The sequence below is a fragment of the Podarcis vaucheri genome (genome assembly GCF_965113315.1).
Source record: "Podarcis vaucheri genome assembly, chromosome: 3".
Taxonomy (NCBI): domain Eukaryota; kingdom Metazoa; phylum Chordata; class Lepidosauria; order Squamata; family Lacertidae; genus Podarcis; species Podarcis vaucheri.
The window spans coordinates 108,867,065-108,887,758 of NC_138761.1; the positions used below are offsets into that span (position 1 = coordinate 108,867,065).

The window sequence follows — 20,694 nt, forward strand, 5'->3', positions numbered from 1 at the left end:
TCACTGGAGGCAAAGTGCTGCACACACCATTTGGGGTGAATTGTAGAGCACAAGGGGCAAAATGGAGCAATAGCTTCACATGGCAGTTCTCAAACGGTGGATCCAATTTCACCAGGGATTATGTAACCAAGTTGCTGGCAGTAATTCTAGGAAACTGCCACATATAATCCATCTAGCTCAGCCTTGTCTATACAATGACTGGCCGTGCCTCTCCATGGTTTCAAACAGGGAATCTTTCCCAGCCCTTTCTGGAGATGCCAGGGATTGGGACCATCTGTATGCGAAACAAGTGCTCTACCACTGAGCGATCACCCTTCCCATGGAGCTAAGGAGCCTTCTGACAGCAAGTAAAATCGACAGATGGGCCCTGGCTCCTGAGCAGACAAAACGGTTGTGATTATTTCCCTAGAAAAGATTGCAGAATTCTTACAATTGTCAGGTTGCATTCCACAGGATTGGACTTGTCCCAAAGTTGCACCCCAAAGAGTACAATAGCTGGAAGACTGCTCCCATCTTACACAATGGTCTAATCCAAGGCTTATCAGTGGACAGTGAAGCTCTGGTGGCATTTCCTGCCTGCGAAAACCTTCTCCATTTCCAGGGAAGCAGTTCATTTGAACATGTTTATGAAAAGGGCAGTCCACACATGCAAGAACACTGTGCATGTCTCTGATAAAATGCAGCCCACGCACACAGCCCAAGGAAGTCAATGGGAAAACTCGATTCCATATGAATGCATGGAGATTTTGTCCATGTCTTGCCCTTCCAGGTGCTCATATGCGAATGAATTATTGAGAAATTCTGGAAACCTGGTCATAGCATCTGCAAGATCACCCCATTCGTATTTTGGGTTACCTAGTTACAGTGCTTGGTTTGCCCATTGGATGTTGTTCTCAGTTACTCATTAACCAGTTTTCTAATCCTTCCAAAATCTTACAAGAACTTTGCAGCTGAGGATTGCTAGGATTGCTCCCTGTGTGATTTCCTGATCTATAGGTGCCCTCCATTAGGCAATGATGTACTAATAGGGACCTCAATGTAGCTGCCTATTGTGTTATTTTCTTCTTCTACTGCTTAGACAGAGTTGTCTGTCTGAATTACATTGAAATATATGTCAACAGTGTCTTCAGTGGAAATTAAAAGACTGCATGAAGAACCTGCCAGTTCTCATCTACATTTTTCAGATTCTTTTCCTACATGCATGAAACTTTGCTCTGAAATAGAGCCAGTTCAAAGCTGGTTCAAGCACTACACAGCAGTAAAATTGGGTTTGTGACCATATAGTCTTGACCAGGGGTTATAGCCAGTCAAAAGAACATAGGAGAGAGATTTTCTGGATCTGACCTAGACCAGCATCCTGTTTCACAAAATGGTCCACCAGAGGAGGACAATAGCCTTCTTCCACTGTTGGAATTCAGAAGCATGCTTTTTCTAATCCTAAAGGTATCATACAGTCATCATGACTAGTACCCATTGGTAGCCTTGAATTTTTATGCCATTCAAGTTGCTGACTATCGCCACATTTTATAAAAGGAAACTCCATAGACTAATCATGTGCAGACTCTTCCGACTCCCTGGCAAGTCCACATGTGTTTGTTGCAGTCACATGTCAGGTGAACTACATGTTACACAAGACAATCCCAACACAGTCCTTAGTGGTATAGCTGGTCTAAAATTAAATTGCTTTTGCACTCAAACTTCTAATGCAAAATATTTAACGGTTTCACCACAGAGGAACCAAGAGAGATGCTGCTCTATATACCTAGACAACAGTGACCAATGATGGATTTTGATGATCCACAGAGGCTTCATATGGATATTTTAAAAAACCATAAAGGATGAAATTGAGCCCTCTAGAAAATGCATAGGCAAGTGCCATGAGCTCAATCAGAAACATAGCTGTCAACTTACAGATTTGAAAATAAGGGATCAGCAGCCAAAATAAGGGATTTTCCGGGCACAGGTATGTTCAACTTCTGAGCCCCTCCGAGCCAAAGGCAGAAAGCCCAGCCAGCAGCCAAACGAAGCCTCAAGCGGTGGTTCCCACAGGGCAGCAACTCGACAAAGGGGATGCAGCAAGGAAAACAACCGTCACCTCTCTGCTGGGCAGCGCTGAGCAAAGGTGAGTCCCCAGGCAACATGGCTGATTTTATCGGCACAAGGCATGCAAGCTCCACCCCCCCAGTCATTCTTAGACTCCTTATTGGGTGAGCAACGCAGCCAAGCAACACACTTGGAGCCTCCCTCCTCCCTGGCTGGCAGGGAGGGAGGGAGGGAGAGGAGCTGCTTCCTTTGAAACCCGGGAAATTTAAGGGACATCATCAATAAGGGACAGCAGCGGGACACGGCGCTGGGATAAGGGAGTTTCCTGCCAAATAAGGGACGGTTGACAGCTATGAGCAGAAACTTCATTGCTACCCTCTGAAACCAACCCTGGAGATAGGAGTGACATCAATGTATCACTGTGCCTCTTGAATCTTCCCCACTGAGTTTGTCCAGCAAGTGATCATGGCTGATGGTAGTAAATGCTGCTGAGAGATCAAGAAGAATCAACATGCCTCCCAACTCTCTCCTGGCAGAGGCCACCCTACTGCAGGGATCATCAACTTAGTGATCTCCAGATATTGTTGGACTGCAACTCCCATCACCCTTGATCATTGGCCATGCTGTCTGGGAATCATGGGAACTCTAGCCCAATAGTATTGTGGGGGGCACCACATTGCCTACATCTGTGTTAGGGTGATCAAGGTTGTTTCAGTTTGCACTCCAACTGAAATGGATCCACATAAACAATTTCTATTTAAGTGCCTGGAGTGGGATCCACCATATTGTCTCTGTCTCAACAGGGGCAGAATTTGGTGAACTTTTGAAATATGGCAATGTGTGAGGCCAAAATTTGGCTCCCCAAAATGGATCTTCTCCATTATGGATCTTTTCAATTTTGCACCCCCTCCACTCAGCACCTTGCTCTCTCTCATACCTTGCCACAAAAGGGAATAGTTGTAAAAAGAAGAAGAGGAGGAGGAGGAGGAGGAGGAAAAAAGGGAATAGTTGTACTTGAATGTTATTACAATACTCAGGGTGCAAATAAGTGTTTCTTAAGGAGTGAGGATCACTCCCTGTTTCAAGGAGTCATTAATCATTGGCTAAGACCCCCTGGCTTGCTAGGCAAGGACTGAGAATCCAGGTGTCTGACCAGACCACCTTTTGTATCATATCTACAACCCCAAGCCAGATCAACCACATCTGATCCCAGACCACATAATTAGGCTCCGGAATGTCAGTTTTAGATATTCTTTGTTAAAGGACAATGTTTGCTCTGTGCAAAAAAAGCTTGATAGACTTGAAGAGATTGTCTCTGAGCACAGGGAAAGTTTGATAAAGCTTGATTTCCAAACAAGCAAAACCAGTACTCACGCATCTGGGCTTCCACACAGCAATTTTCATTCTACAAAGTTGACAAGTGTGATACCACATAATTTGTGATGAGCAATGATGATGGGATATGCTGCTGTACAACATATTTTTTATTTTACTCATATTATAAAACATTTGCACGAGGCTTTAGAAGTTAACAATGTTCACTGCCTGTAAACAAGCCTAGGACACCCACTTTAAAATAAATAAATTAGAATAAATCATTATTCTTTTGCATCAGCAATACAACAAAAGGTACGCAATTTATTCTCAGTTTCTACTCTGATGCAAATAAAAAAACAAAAAACATCAAATTAAGTCTGTGTCATATATACCATTGTTAGTAATAATATCAAAATGTGCTGTCACTCCTTAGAGTTATCTTTCAGTTCAGGTTATGAAAATATGTACACCCATTTAGTGATTTTGCTGTTATATAGGATATTTAATGTTCAAACAGAAAAGGGGAAAGTTACATCAAAGCAATGGCGTCTATACATTTTCTTAAATGAAGATCTGCTCCATTTAACATTTTGAAGGCCATCTAAGATGTGAATGTGATCTTTGCCTATATCGTAAGTACATGTATCTTAGAAATACATATATATATGCAATATATTCTTATTCTTATATACAATTGGGTACGTATATATAAATATATAACATATGATGGGTTGATGTGATATTACACATTCCATATATACTATAGCTATTGTTGGTTACTTTAGTTTATATATTTAAATATATATGGCCTCGACCAGCAAGGGAGATCAGAACAACTGATGCATCACAATGCCAATCTGGAGGTCCACCCCACTAAACTTGATAGAGATGCATGAATCTGATGGGGATCCGTGTGGGGTCTCTGCTTTCGTGCGGGAAAGTGGCACTAGAAGCTGGTCAGAGGCCATAAGAGCAGAAGCAGAAGCAAATTTTGCTCTCAGATATGCATGTCCATATGCTCATTTAGGTTTGCTTTGTTTTTCACCCCAGAATCAGATCAAAATAGGCTGACCCCTAGGGAAGTCTTCCATTTACTGGCTCTAGATTCAGCCTATAACCATTTAACTCAATGAACCCCCTATCTACACAAAGGCTTTGTCTTGTTTTCCATCAGGGCTTTGGGATTAGAAATAGTCATATATGAACGGCCGGTGAAGATGATGGACTATGCCAAAATGGCGACATTGACCGGGAAAATCAGAAACCAGGAAGAGAATAACTTTAAAAAGGAATGGGGGGGGGAATTATAATGTACCTAAGAGAACACTGTAAACAACTAAAAACAACTTTGGCAGGATTCGAGTAATGTTTGTAATGTACTAAAAAAGCTAAGGTAAAATTGGATTATATAAGAAAAAATAGAGAAAATAAGTGAAGCAGTGGGAAAAGATTGAAAATGGTAACCATGGAAGGGTGGGGGGGGTCAAAGGATTCAGGGAATCCTGAATGATGAGGGTGAGTATGTTTGTTGTTTGAATTTAAATTTGCAATGTAAAACTCAATAAAAAAGATTTTTAATTTTTTTAAAAAAAGAAATAATCATTTATGTGAAATGCAAATCCGCTCATAGAAGGGACCGACAGCCTTTTTAGTCAAGGTGTTCTGGGTTGTTGATAAGAAGAGTTTTCCTGCGGTCCTTCATGGGATACAGACTGCAGTTGTTAAAGCTCAAATGTCCATGCATCTATCTGAGGTTAGAATTAGCCCCATATTATCCTTTGGTTTGTTTTAAGCTTACCAGCTTAAAAGGTTTATACATATCTATATATATATCTATGCTTTCCCCTCTGTAAACGAATGAGCAAAAAACCCAGAAGCACTCTAGAAAACACAGCTCCTGTTGGTCAGGATACATTTCTGAAACTTATTGTGTTCCTCGCTTGTGAAACTCTTTATTGCATTCCATGTACCTCCAGTGGCTCCAAGACTTGCACAGAGCTCCTTTTATTTCTGAGGCATGGGAGAATTTTCAGTGTAGAATGTTCAATGCACACAATGGACATTGTTATGCATCACCAAAAAAGAGAAAGAAGCTTCTATGAACAGATTATGTGCGATTTCTTCAGCACAAATAACTCATATGTTTCTTATATTATCTTCCTGACTTGGTTTAAGCTGCGCATTTTTACATATCCCATAAAGAAACAGCAGAACTGCCACTGCCCAGATCTGAGTAATTCCAAATTTTCTGGTGTACGTATTCCCTGCTTGCATGTCTCCACTTATCCTAACTTGGGATCCACAGCCTTCCTAATTTATTCAGACGTATATTTAGAGACACCTTTTTAGATATCCAGTATTGTATTTTGATAAATTAGACTGTACTATAACACATTCCGGAGACTTGAAAGAGGAAAAAAAGGAGCCACTGTTAACAGAAGTGCTATTTTTCTAGAAAAATAGGTGCCAGAACTCACCACGAACACCTCCCTTGTTCTCTTAGAATGGCAATGGTGCCCATCTGAGAGGTGCCAGAATTGAGTTCCGGTGAGTTCCAGCTGGAAAAAAAAGCCCTGGTTAACAGTTACGAGAAAACAATTCATTTGCAAACTAAGGAGCAAAAGCATGCTTAAACTCATGTGATGAGAAATATGCACACAAGTCCTTTTGACTCTGAGATATGCCTCTGCATCACACCTAGAGCAGCAAGAAACAGCTGTAGGTTTTTCTGGCGTCAAGGCAAATCTCAATTAATCAATGAGACAACTGGTTTATTGTCAAGATTGCTCCCCCCTTCGTGACACACTGGGCAATAGATATACATAATATCTATAGGACATAATATAGATTTGAATCTCTGGGGAAAACTTTGGAAGAGTGATCTGAAGTTCCCAGCATGTTATTCCTCGAAGGAGAACTACTAGAAAATGATTTACAGATGGTATTTAAGTCCGAGCAGACTTGCTAAAATGTGTAAGTCTGAATCAGATAAGTGCTGGAGATGTAACGAGGTTGAGGGTACGTTTTATCATATGTGATGGAGTTGTAAAAGGGTAAAAGAGTATTGGGAAATGATATATAATGAACTGAAAAAAAATGTTTTAAAGTACCTTTCCAAAATAACCAGAGTCCTTTTTGTTGAGGATAATTCAGTGGGAAATTCCCAGGTGTCAAAAAAGACTATTTAAGTATGCTACTACGGCGGCCTGTTTTTTGTTAGCCCCAAAATGGAAAACGAGCGAGGTCCCAACAAAGAAGAATGGCAACTTAAACTGATGGAATATGCGCAGCTTGCAGATTTAACATATAGAATAAGAGAACAAGAAGAACATACATTTAAAGAAGACTGGGAAATGTTTCCTGACTATATGGAGGAAAATTGTGTTCATTTAAAAACGCTGGTAGCATTAAGATAAATTCAACAGTGTGAATAAGTTTTGATGGATGTAACAATGGATTACTGAATGGTTTAGTTCATGTAAAATATGCAGGGATATATGGTATGCAAAATGAACCACAGAAAGAGGAGAAGAGAAGCCACTGATTTAAGATTGTCTAAATGAAAATTTTGAAATGTAATTTAGAAAATTTAATAAAAATTATAGAAAGATTGCTCCCCCCCACACACCCCCCAAAGGAAGGCTCCAGTTACTACCACATTTTCGGTAAAATACCTTCTGCTGAATCACATCTCTTTGCAGGAGTCTGTTAAAGAGCTAAACTCAAATCTTGTGAGAGGAGAGCAGGGATGTGCTTACAGGACCCACTTCTTCCATCATGTCTCTGTCACCCTCCAAAGACTGAAGGAGAAAAGCTACAGTGGGGAGCTGGGAAAGTTCTGGCTTTCTGGATGATAGAGGGGAAATTCCATTGTCCAAGCGGAGGTCCTTGCATGACTTGGATGACTTTGTTGGATGCAACCAAAAGAGCATAGGCTCAGGATGAAAAAGGCAGAGATTTGCCACCTGGTAATGTACAGATTTGAAATTTCAGCTGATTCACAGCAGCTCTTACAAGTTGCTCTTTGCTGGAGTCAGGGCCGCCTTACCCATAGAGTCTAGTGGCGCGGGGCGCCAAGTTCTGGAGGGCACCAGGGAAGAGGCAGAGGCTGGACGCGATGCCTCCTGGCATCAGCTTGCCACCCTCGGCCGCCTCCGCCATGTGGCACCGAAACAGCGCCGCGCCTGGAGCCTCCGTTTGCTGTGGCCACTGCGGCACAAAGCAGCGAGCTGAGCTGGGAGGTGCCACGTCCAGCCTCCGCCTCTTCCCTGCTGGAGGAGCCTCCAGCCGCTGCCCGCCTCCTCCAGCCCCACTGGCAGTGCCATCCTCCCTAAAAGAAGGTGGACAACACTGGGAAATGGGGGGGGGGTCGTGCTGAAGGGAGCTTTGCACCACAGTGCCAGATATGCTTAAGACGGCCCCTGGCTGGAGTCACCCACCACCGTGGCGACATCTGTGTTTAACTTGCTTTTCTAGAAAGGCCAGAGATTTTAGATGATTCGAGTCAGGCTCTTATAAGCCACAAACACTAATGTAAGTGGCTGCATGATTTTAATTCCAAGGTCATGTCGCAGCCAAAACTATGAACTTTTAAGTCTGCTTTGTCTCCATGGGAGACATTTAAGCACATGTGTCACTTTTCCCATTTAAATTAATAAGACCCAAAAGAGCTTAAATTGGGTTGAAGGGTGCCACAATTATCCCCTCAGGTTATAAATGAGTTTCCTAATATATATCCCAATCAAAAAATAGCATTATGAGATGTACCATGATCGTGAAATAATGACAACCAGCCATCCTTTTCATCAGTGAAGTGTGTCTGTCTTTTTCATTATTAACATTCAGGTGGGATTTAAACACCTTTCTGTCTACTTCCCTGTCCCTTGATGGCTGAAATATACAGTTTCAGTGGCACCCCTGGTATTTTCAGCTCTGAGGATATTTGATTTCAACGTTTTGTATTGTTTTGCTGCTTTATTGGATTATTCCTTCGGCAGCAAAGACATTTATTGACTGTACGGATAACCAAATATGTTATAATTTTAAAATTGCTTTGTCGTACTGAAGCATCTTTGACAATGCTTTTGGAACTGGGTGGCTCCAATTCATTCTTCAGTTCCAAAAAATTCAGATGAAGTTGTGACTTCATGATAATTCCTAGAATGTAACACACCAGGGATTGTGAGGCTGCTAAGGACCCACAGTTCAATACAAAAGGAGGACGGAGTGGTTTAAAGGCCTCTCCGCACTGGTATCCCAAGAGCCATTGGGATGGGGGGAAGGGTATGGCACAGACCACCAAGCTTTGCTAGGATCTCCCCCCCCCCCTGCTGCCGCCACCTACGATGGTACGGTCTGGCAGCGAGGGGCTGTGCTTTACCTGTTCCCATGCTGGAGCTGCCCTGCAATACCCTAGCAATGCCCAGGGTCTGGGAAAAGAAGAAGAAAAAGGTAAAGGACCCCTGGATGGGTTAAAGTCCAGTCAAAGGCAACTATGGAGTTGCGGTGCTCCGGCCGAAGGAGCTGGCATTTGTCCACAGACAGCTTTCTGGGTCATGTGATCAGCATGACTAAACAGCTTCTGGTGCAACGGAACACCATGACGGAAACCAGAGGGCACGGAAATGCCGTTTCCCTTCCCACCACAGCAGTACCTATTTATCTGCTTGCACTGGCATGCTTTCGAACTGCTAGGTTGGCAGGAGCTGGGACAGAGCAATGGGAGCTCACCCTGTTGCGGGGGTTCAAACTGTTGACTTTACTGGCAAGCCCAAGAGGCTCAGTGGTTTAGTCCACAGCGCCACTGTAGCTCCATAGCCCCATACAGATGTAGAACAGGAGTAGCTCAACACCATCCTCTCTGCACCATTCTGGAGCTTCTGTGGAGTGGGCAGTGGTGGACCTACATTTTTGGGCTATGGAGCTTGAACTGTTATGGGGCCTTCCTTGCAACCAGCAATGAGGTCTGGGTAACAATGGTTATCTTCTTCAATGGGGTTGTTCCTTGGCAGGTCACCAAACCTTTACAACATCTGTGCTACTGAGTCTCAAACTTTGGGATTGTTGAAATATATACCCCCCCCAAAAAAAAATTAAGTTGTGTGACTTAAATTGGGCCTACTAGACCCAAAGTTTTTCAGCAATGTGGACTAAACTGCTCCTGGCATTCGGATCGCTTCAAAATTACTTAGCAGTTTCAATCTGACAGCAATTTTGCTTCAAAACACCCCACTTTGCTCCAATCAATGTGATTATTCTAGAGACAGTTCCTTAAGGATTGCGGCTTCTCTCTATTTCACATACCTTCCTCCCATCTTCCTAGGAAACTATTCAAAATGCTAGTCTTAAAGGGATTGAATTGTTTTGATACTGGCGATCTTTTGCACAACCTGATCTACCCAAGAGAGCTATGATGAAGCAAAAGAAGACATTTATTCTTTACCAGCCCTGCCCCTCAAATGCAGATGGATGGATTTCTCCAGCTGACAGTTCCACTAAAATACATACAAGGATCTGGGAGGAGAACCAGGATTGGGAAACATTAGAACTCTTTGAGGACGCTTTGTCCTCAGGTTCCAAACTCTTTTTTCCAGTGAGTACATGTCTATTCAAAAGTAAGTCCCACTGAGTGTAATGGGACTTAGTCTCGGGGAATCAAGTAGTCGTACCTTGGATCCCTAACACCTTGGCTTCCTGCAGCCAATCAGAAGCCGTGCCTTGGTTTCCAACATTTTGGAAATCAAATGGACTTCCGGAACGGATTCCGTTCGACTTCCAAGGTACGACTGTACAGTCATACTTTGGGATAAATACGCTTCAGGTTGAGCGCTTTCGGGTTGCGCTCCACGGCGACTCGGAAGTAATGGAGCGTGTTACTTCTGGGTTTCGCCGCTCGCGCATGCGCAGGCGGTCATAATGACGTCACACACATGCGAAACGCAACCCGCGCACACACAGACACGCTGTTGCATCTAACATTATGTTCAGGATGTGAAAGGGGCTCCGGAACGGATCCCGTTCGCATCCCGAGGTACCACTGTACTAGAGTCTTAAGTGCAAAATAGCATAAGGCAGGACCTGTGCTCTGTAACCTCCTTCAGCTTATGAATCTGTTTGTTGTTGTTGTTGTTGTTTTTGAACATGTATTCAAACATATATTGGGCCCAACTACACTATTCACACTTTTTTAAAAAAGCACTCTTAAATTACCCACTTTTGGGGGAAGGAAACAAAGCCTTTGAGAGCAAATGTTCCTCAGCAGAAAATTCCTATGGGTCCCCATTCTGGATCAGAATCCCACCGTTGCTATTCCTTCCCATCAAAAGTGGTGAAGTAAAGCATGCTATTCTTTTTTAAAAAGCACGAACGATATTGCAGGTGATTTGGTCCTGTGACAACTGGTTTTGTTTTGCCACGATTACAGCTGTCATGGCAGTATTTCAGCAAGTCAGAACTGCCAGTTTTGAACATTCAGCTATCTAAGCAGATAGACAAAATGCCAAGTGATGTGTTCTCTGCAAAAACAGTAAGAGGAAAAGGATCACAGCTGGTTGGCTGGATACTTTTCACATGACATTAAAAAAAAGAACACCCCAACCCCAAATCGAAGATAGTTTGGTTACAGTCATTCACACTTACAAAGTAGTTGGTAGATAATAATAATAATATATTTGTGGCTCAGAATTCAAAAGTTTTCACTGTAATTAAGTTAGACAATGCAGATAATTGGGGGGAAACCAGGGAGTTAGGATAATGTTCTAAAGACAATAACTGGAATATGCCTAATGTTTAGGAAAGGAAATGGGGAAAGGATGCTGTCTGACATGCAAAGCAGAGCTAGTTCTTGTTCAATATACTCTTCAAGCTTCTCTCTACAGCTTCATCTAATTCTTCTTCCAACTCTTCCTTCTTGGACATGGCCAATTTAGACTGGTAATCTTTTACTATTTGGTCTATGTAGGGTGCACTTTGAGTTCCATGTAGCATTAATGTCCACTCCTTGAGGACTCCCTTCTGAGGCAGGAGACCAACAAACCCAACTTCCAGAACCCAAGTACCCCTGGGGTCTTCTCCCCAAGAATGTGTTGTCATGAAAGGCCATTTGTCAAAGCCCACCTTGGAATCATCATCTCTGGGACGCCGACTCAGCAAAATGGATTTCGTCCCCATCGGGGAGGTCATGTTGACATTCAAGTCCCCTCTCCTGGTAGAGTTCACTGTTATGACGGCCTGGACGTGTTCAAGGTAACGGACAAAGTTCTCCTTCCCCTCGCAAGCATCAGTCGTAAGAGTCAGAACCAACTTGCCACTGGATGGTATTTTCCTGGAGTGTACAAATAAAGGAAATGGTTTTGAATGCCACGTTTTTCATAGCACATCTGTTTACCAGAGCATATTCATTACGGCTTTGTGCATGAATACAGAAAGTATTGCAACAAAATCATTATTAACCAGAGAGTGTCACATTTCCATATAGCTAATGGTTAAATCAGGCATAGGCAAACTCAGCCTTCCAGATGTTTGGGGACTACAACTCCCATCATCCCTAGCTAACAGGACCAGTGGTCAGGGATGATAGGAATTGTAGTCCCAAAACATCTGGAGGGCCGAGTTTGCTTATGCCTGGGTTAAATGTTGGTTTCTGAAGACTTCAAAACAGATGAGGTTATGTAATGAAAGGGAATATAATTCCTCCTCCCATACTACCTGCCCGTGGACTGTCTCACCAGAATGGTGCAGGGTCTAGTTATCTCCCACTTGGACTACTGCAATGCGCTCTATGTGGGGCTACCTTTGAAGATGACCCAGAAACTACAACTAATCCAGAATGCAGCAGCTAGACTGGTGATTGGGAACGGCCGCCGAGACCATATAACACCGGTCTTGAAAGACCTACACTGGCTCCCAGTACATTTCCGATCACAATTCAAAGTGTTGGTGCTGACCTTTAAAGCCCTAAACGGCCTCGGTCCAGTATACCTGGAGGAGCGTCTTCACTCCCATCGTTCTACCTGGACACTGAGGTCCACTGCCAAGGACCTTCTGGCAGTTCCCTTGCTGCGAGAAGCCAAGTTACAGGGAACCAGGCAGAGGGCCTTCTCGGTAGTGGCACCTGCCCTGTGGAACCCCCTCCCACCAGATGTCAAAGAGAAAAAAATTACCAAACTTTTAGAAGACATCTGAAGGCAGCCCTGTTTAGGGAAGCTTTTAATGTTTAATAGACTATTGTATTTTAATATTCTGTTGGAAGCCGCCCAGGGTGGCTGGGAAAACCCAGTCAGATGGGGTATAAATAATTTATTATTATTATTATTATTATTATTATTATTATTATTATTATTATTATTACTGGGGTATGGCTCTTGCCAACCCCTAAAGTCATCCATGATTCCTATCCTTGACTTTGATTCAACCACCCACCCTACACACACACATTCTGTGGATGTGGGTGGGTGTCATCTCTGAAACAAATTTTAACCCCATAGCATAGCCTAGCACCATGGACCAAAGTTTGGGTACAGTTGTGGGATTGTGTCAGTGGCCTGATTGGTTGTCACAATGCTCGGTGTGTGTGTTGTAGGATAATTAATTTTGCCATTTGCTTTCTCAAGACTTACTTAATATATTTTCTTGTTTCTAGACATAGTACCCAAGGTGGCTAACCCAAAAAAGCAAGAAAACAGATATAGATAGATGACTGATAGAAGTGGGCCAATGAGATAAAAAAAAACTTATTCAAATCAAACAGCAATAAAATACCAGAGAGAGGAGAGAGAGAGAGAGAGAGAGAACTTCAAAATATTTGAAGATGAGCCATAAATATATCAAGTCAGCTTGACAAGACTGAGGCATGATGGCAAATGGCCATTAGAGGAGAGGCTATTTAATTCACCCTTAGTGCCTGGTGTGCATTGAAACCACCACAGTAGCTTATTAAGAGAAGCCTAGTTGCCTGTGCAATAGCTTTCCTTCTTCCCACTTAGGGAAAAACATTGCTTGTATGTTTCGTTGTCAATGAGGTAATCACACAATCAAATTTGGTTTGAGACCTGGATCCATGCTTAATATATGATCCCTGATTGGTTGAAATCAGGACTCCCTGGTCCTGAATGGGGTAACTGTGCCCCTGAAGGACCAGGTGCACAGCCTGGGAGTCATTTTGGACTCACAGCTGTCCATGGAGGCGCAGGTTAATTCTGTGTCTGGGGCAGCTGACTGGAAGTGGCCACCAAGACAATATAACACTGGTCCTACATTGGCTCCCAGTACGATTCCAAACACAATTCAAAGTGTTGGTGCTCACCTTTAAAGCCCTAAACAGCATCAGCTCAGTATACTTGAAGTATACCTGAAGAAGCGTCTCCACCCCCTCAGTTCAGCCTGGACACTGAGGTCTAGTGCTGAGGGTCTTCTGGCGGTTCCCTCCCTGCAAGAAGTGAGGTTACAGGGAACCAGGCAGAGGGCTTTCTCGGTTGTGGCACCTGCCCCTGTGGAACACCCTTCCATCAGATGTCAAGGAAATAAACAACTACCTGACTTTTAGAAGACATCTGAAGGCAGCCCTGTTTAGGGAAGTTTTTAATGTTTGATATTTTATTGCTTAATAATAATAATAATAATAATAATAATAATAATAATAATATTCTGTTGGGAGCTGCCCAGAGTGACTGGGGAAACCCAGCCAGATGCGTGTGGTGTAAATAATAGATGATGATGATGATGATGATGATGATGATGATGCAGTAATGAAGTGGGAGGGAGGGGAGCTACAGAGCAGCATCAGATCACAAAAAAATAGCTGAGAACAGATGTGGGAAAATGAATGTAAAAGGGGAATATAAGCTTTCCCTCCCCCATGGGGGATATTTTCATCCTTTCTCCCATCTCACAAAATGGCACTCTTCACTTCAGAAACAGAACCTCTTGAAAACTCAGCACAACTCTAATTCTTACTATTGTAAACTTAAGGGCACATCTTTAACACTTCTTACTTTCACGATATACATGGAAACCCCTAATGAATTCTATATCAATAAAATAAAGTAGCATGCTAATCAAACTTTTGCAAACCATTAACCTCTTCATTCTAGAGCTAGATCTCTTTTATTTCCTATCAAGCACAACCACTTTGGGAAATAACACTGAAAAGGTGAATTGCAGCTGTTAGAGGCATAAATTGTCCATCATTAGGTTAGTATTTCAAATAACTCAATTGAACTTTAGCTGTTGCAGTCAATTAGCATTAATTGATTTGCTTGTTGACTCATTCTGTTTACTGCATGAGGATAATCAGAAAATAATTGGGCTGCCTGGCCCTTAATTGGAGATTTAGCGAACACTGAGCAAACAACATATTTAGTGCTGCGATGGTACAGCATTCAAACACCTTGTATGGCGTTCTTTGAAGTGTTTTGGAGTTATCACCAAATGGCATAATAAATCAATGAAGGATCTAATAAGGTTGGCCTAGCGATCCCTTGGCTCCTTTTAAGGAGTCCCAGAGGCCCTAGGATGCATCAGATCCCCCCGTCTGACGTAAAAGAGAGAGGTCTCAGAGTGGGAGATCTACAGGTCCTCTCCCCACAACTGCAGAAACTTCTGCAGCCCTCGCATTTGAGCCTGTCATGCGCCCCAATCCAGCACTAGTCCCAGGCAACTATTAGTTTATCACCACTGCTTAGCCACCCTGAGTGGTACATGCACACCAGGTCAGGACGGAGATCTTTATATAAATGATGTGGCCAACGTTTTGATTTACTGGGCTGGAAACACATACTGTTCCAGCTTGAAATGTTCAACTGTTTTATGGATTGGGTTAGCTCAGTATGTTCTTGTCCAGCTCAGAAAGCAAACTCATTGTTCATAGCACAATGAGTTGCCTGGGACTAGTGCTGGGCACGTGCTATGAACAATGAGTCATGTAGTTTTCCATGTTGCCTCAGCGCTCCACAGGGAGATCAGGTTCTTGACAAAATCTTCAGGCATAAGAAACAAACGGGCATGTTGTTTCCAGGGCACCTGTTGCTTTTACTGAGTGCTAAGGTGTCCTGGAAAACTACAGTGTCCAAAGAGGAGAGGAGGCTCCACAGAAAGGCTTTCCAGTTGTTGCTTCTGCTTCTGCTGCTATAGCCACTGTCACAATCAATTTAAAAGCTGCCCTTTGAAACTGATATGGCAGAAAGTATTAAAGACATAAAATGCAATGTTTGTATGCATTTGCAAAGAGAAGTTTGCGTTAGGCACGGGAGGTTTCACTCTGGCGAATGCGGAAGAAAAGGTTGAATGTTTCTGTTTCAACCCAGAAGCCTGAGCTGCAAATCTGCAGAACAAGCAAGTTACTTAGGTACCAGAGAGAGGAAAGTTTTTGAACTGCATTAAGGACTAAAAAGAAGACTACACTACTGCTTTGTTTAAGACCAATGTGTTACTTTGTATATTTCAAATGTTTATATGTAACTATTTTTAAACTGTTTCCAGTAAAGCTTTGGAACTCATTCTTGTGGTGGAGAACATTCATTTCTACTTGCATAGTGTTACCCAGATTTGTTGCTACTATTGCAAAGGCAAGCTCCTTCACTATAATTCAGCACACAACTCTTCTTCAAGCAGGAAACTGCCTTATGTTTTGTCTGCCACCTGACAACCCTGGTTTCATACCTGAAGTAAACTGCTATGCAACTCAAAACCTCGCTACAATATCCACTCCCTTCAAAACAGCTAAAGGTGTCTTCTGAACTACTTTGGACAATATTTTTTTCCTCTGAGACAGTATGGCAGGTAATCTTATATTCGTAAGTGACACAATCCCGCTGATTATAACGAGACTACCCCTGAACTGAACCCCTTATGTTTGTTATCACTTACTGAGGCTCTTGTATCGACCCACCGACACAGTGAAATCTTTCTGGAACCGTCTTCCAGTCTTTAGCCATCTTAACCATTGCCCCAGCATCAAGGACGCCATAGCCGAACAGGTGGTTGAATTCTAGGCCGACACCATTTCTTCGCCACTGGTGAACCTCGTCATGAAGTTGATTCCTTTTGGAGGTGAGCACCGTCAAATGTTGCATGTCTCTCCATGTCAGATCCAGGCTGCAAAAGAGCAATATGGTAAGAGATGATATCTCTAGGCAGCGGCATAGAAAGAGGGGTGGGGGTGGTCCGCCCCAGGTACCATCATGGGAGGGGGGTGACAAATTATCAAGGAACAATTACTACCCTAAGAGGGCGGTTCATAAAAAACTTTTTATTAAAAAAAATGCCTGCTCCAAAGGTCCTATCTTACTATACTAGGGATTATATAGCTATATATGAAATTCCATGCATATCAGTTAATATATTGACCACGAAAATAGCTGTTTACTTGGCCGTTATCCTATGTCATGAAGGCTGAAATTTCAATTCAGTGGAGCACTTACTGTTCCCAACCCTAACCCTGCGGAAAGCCATCTAATTAGACTTTAATTTGATTTTGACATGTTTTTAGGAGGTAATGTAATTATTGTTTGATTTTATACCAAGGTTATGTATTTGATGTTAGCCACCCTGAGCCTGACTTCGGCCGGGGAGAGTGGGATATAAATACAAGTTTATCATTATTTATTATTATTATTCCTTTGTAAGAAAATAGGAAATAACGTAAAACCATTTTTGCAGGCAAATAATAATAATCAATGTGTGTGGGGGTACCACCTGACCTTCCTATGCCTCTGTCTCTAGGAAGGGTTTTATAGTTCTCTTAACCATTGAAAAACTTCCAGAGAGCTGTCTGGAGAAATCCACAAATAATATGTTATGTTTATGAGAATTACAGAGAAGTGAGCAAGCTTTGGAGATCATCAGATTTGCCTCTCATATTTCCAGAAGGACAGCAGCCATTTGCTTTTGCATCCCAGAATGCCTTGCTGCAATCTAAGGTCCTTTTTGCACCAAGCATAGCACTGTTCCATAATTACCAGCCATGGCATGAGCAGTGGGGCAGAGCTGGGGAGTCACCCTCCCAATATGGACATGGCTGATGTTTACTTGGATGGGGCTAGGGTCAAGCCCCTGAAGTTGTACCAAGAGCAACGCGTTGGTGATGAGAAAGGAATGACCATTCCATCTGGCAAGCTGAATTTCATGCCCTGACAGAACAAGTGACATTGTGCGACATTGAATTCAACATCATGCTATGTTTTTGTTTTGTTTTTGTTTTTTTTAAAAAAGGTAAACGTAAAGGACCCCTGGACAGTTAAGTCCAGTCAAAGGTGACTATGGGGTTGCGACACTCGTCTTGCTTTCAGGCTGAGGGAGCCGGCATTTATCTATAGACAGGTCATGTGACCAGCATGACTAAACTGCTTCTGGCGCAACGGGACACCATGAGGGAAACCAGAGCGCACGAAAATGCCGTTTCCTTTTCCACCGCAGCAGTACCTATTTATCTACTTGCACTGGCGTGCTTTCAAACTGCTAGGTTGGCAGGAGCTGGGACAGAGCAATGGGAGCCATGCAGATTCGAACTGCCGACCTTCCGATCGGAAAGCCCAAGAGGCTCAACGGTTTAGACCGCAGTACCATCCGCATCCCTGCACATCATGCTATGACACACATTTCATCAGGACAAGCATTTCAGCTTTCCCAATGGAAATTTGCATTTATTTATATGCACCATCAACATATGCAAATTTCATGCAAATCTGTGTTGTCTGGTTTGATGATGCATAAATGGCCAGGGGGGAAAAGAGCAACAGAAGATGGTTAGGGAGAAGCCGAGTACATTTACATAAGTAAAATTACCTATTCAAAAAATAAACCATTTAATGTAACATGGAATTTTGCGTTTTGGCTCATGCAAGCTTAAGAGGTTTGTTTATAGCCATAAATAGGAGTAATTTAAATTTGTAACAGTATAATTGATGGCTGTTTTCACTCACTTTGCCTCCAGTGCCAGTGCAAACACTCCTGCAGCCTCTGGTGCGGCTGCAGACGTTCCAGAGTGGCGCAGCGTACAGTTGCCATATAAATCTGTCGTAGCCTGAAACAAGAATACAGAAAAATTAACATGGGGGAGGGAGAACATTCCATTCTCCTACAAGCTGGATAGGCAGATGAAAATGGTATGAAATATTTTTGCTTAAAAGGGGGATTATTTTAATATACTTCAGTTCTTTTCATTTACTGAGCAGCAGAGGACAGTTAAAGTATTTTAAAAAAATAATTAGGAAAATGTAATTAACAGTAAATACTAACTTCATTTCAGATTCATTCACCAGTTATTCAAAATTCAGTTAGATTATTTGTTTAATAACAGAGACACAGAGGCTCCCACCAGGAGACTACAGGGAGGGGAGGCCATGTTTGCTCATTTCCCTTTACCCCTGAAGACCCCAATGCCAGCTCTCGTACAGTTCCAGAGGGTCCCCCAACGCATCCAACCCATCAGGAGCCAACCTAGGGCTATCAGTTTCTATTGGCTCACCGTCGTAGAAGGCTGAGAAGCCTTGTGTAACACAGTCACCAAAGGTTAACTATAAGCCAATAATAATAATAATAATAATAATAATAATAATAATAATAATAAAGGTAAAGGTACCCCTGCCCGTACGGGCCAGTCTTGACAGACTCTAGGGTTGTGCGCTCATCTCGCTCTAGAGGCCGGGAGCCAGCGCTGTCCGGAGACACTTCCGGGTCACGTGGCCAGCGTGACGGAGCTGCTCTGGCGAGCCAGAGCCACACACGGAAACGCCGTTTACCTTCCCGCTAGTAAGCGGTCCCTATTTATCTACTTGCACCCGGGGGTGCTTTCGAACTGCTAGGTTGGCAGGCGCTGGGAACGAGCAACAGGAGCACATCCCGCCGCGGGGATTCGAACCGCCAACCATGCGATCAGCAAGTCCTAGGCGCTGAGGTTTTTACCCACAGTGCCACCCGCATCCCTCCAATGATAATATATTATTTATACCCTGCCCATCTGGCTGGGTTTCCCCAGCTACTCTGGGTGGCTCTCAAACATTAAAAACTTCCCTAAACAGGGCTGCCTTCAGATGACTTCTAAACGTCAGATAGTCGTTTATTTCCTTGACATCTGATGGGAGGGCGTTCCACAGAGCGCCCACCACTACTGAGAAGGCCCTCTGCCTGGTTCCCCGCAACCTCACTTCTTACAAGGAGGGAACTGCCAGAAGACCCTCAGCCTTGGAACGATGGGTGTGGAGACGTTCCTTCAGGTATAGTGGGCTGAGGCTGTTTAGGGCTTTAAAGGTCAGCACCAACACTTTGAATTGTGCTCAGAAATGTACTGGGAGCCAATGTAGGTCTTTCAGGACTGGTGTTATGTGGTCCCAGCAGCCACTCCCAGTCACCAGTCTAGCTGCTGCATTCTGGATTAGTTGCAGTTTCCAGGTCACCTTCGAAGGTAGCCCCACGTAGAGAACATTGCAGTAGTCCAAGCGAGAGATAACTAGAGCATGCACCACTCTAGCAAGACAGTCTGTGGGCAGGTAAGGTCTCAGCCTGCTTACCAGATGGAGCTGGTAGACAGTTGCCCTGGACAAAGAATTAACCTGCGCCTCCATGGACAGCTGTGAGTCCAAGATGACTCCCAGGCTGCTCACCTGGTCCTTCAGGGGCACAGTTACCCCATTCAGGACCAGGGAGTCCTCACACCAGCCCACCTCCTTACCCCCCAAAACAGCACTTCTGTCTTGTCAGGATTCAACCTCAACCTGTTAGCCACCATCCATCCTCCAACCGCCAATTTGATGGTCTGGATGCCACATCAAGCTGTGTGTCAGGAATAATGGAAGCGAAACATTTCGAACTCCTCCTTGCAGCTGCACAGGAAGGCAGGAGGCATGCTGCAACTTCTTCATGTCATGCTAAGCTATGGTTTCTATGATTTTAATGATTGATTGATTGATTGATTGATTGATTGATTGATTTGATTTCTATATCACCCTTCATTCAAGGATCACAGGGCAGTTTTCAATATAAAACACAAAAATACATACCATAATAACAAACAAAAAACAATAACTCCCTGTTCCCATGGTTTAAAAGGCTAAATGTGGCCAAAGCATACCTTTCCTGGCCTGTTTTCCTATAATGAGTCAGTTTTGCAATGATCATAAAAGCAGCATAGGCCTAGTCTTCTTAGGACCATGTCAATGAAAACATTTTCAGGTACACCAGTTACCATGGGATTATCACTGAAGGCTGATCCCAAGGAATATATTTTTTTTTGGCTGGGCAAAAAGAGTGAAAGTTGGTTTCACCAGATAATGAACTTGAACTCATCATGTTTTCTGGGTTTTTTTTAAAGATGCTTCCAAATCAGAACTCACTGGGTCC

The 20,694-nt window shown here is 43.2% G+C and overlaps 1 protein-coding gene across 1 annotated transcript in view; it reads right to left on the reverse strand.

Annotated features, from left to right (window-relative positions):
- Window positions 1-11,005: 11,005 nt before the first annotated feature.
- The window catches only part of PCSK2 (proprotein convertase subtilisin/kexin type 2), a 126,334-nt gene continuing 116,645 nt past the window's right edge, over window positions 11,006-20,694 (reverse strand). Inside the window, exons 10-12 of the mRNA XM_082215540.1 lie at window positions 18,279-18,379; window positions 16,225-16,452; window positions 11,006-11,683 (exon numbers count right to left, since the gene is read on the reverse strand). Of these exons, the coding sequence (XP_082071666.1) occupies window positions 11,197-11,683; window positions 16,225-16,452; window positions 18,279-18,379 (816 nt within the window). The 3' untranslated portion in view covers window positions 11,006-11,196. The remainder of the gene's footprint in view (window positions 11,684-16,224; window positions 16,453-18,278; window positions 18,380-20,694) is intronic.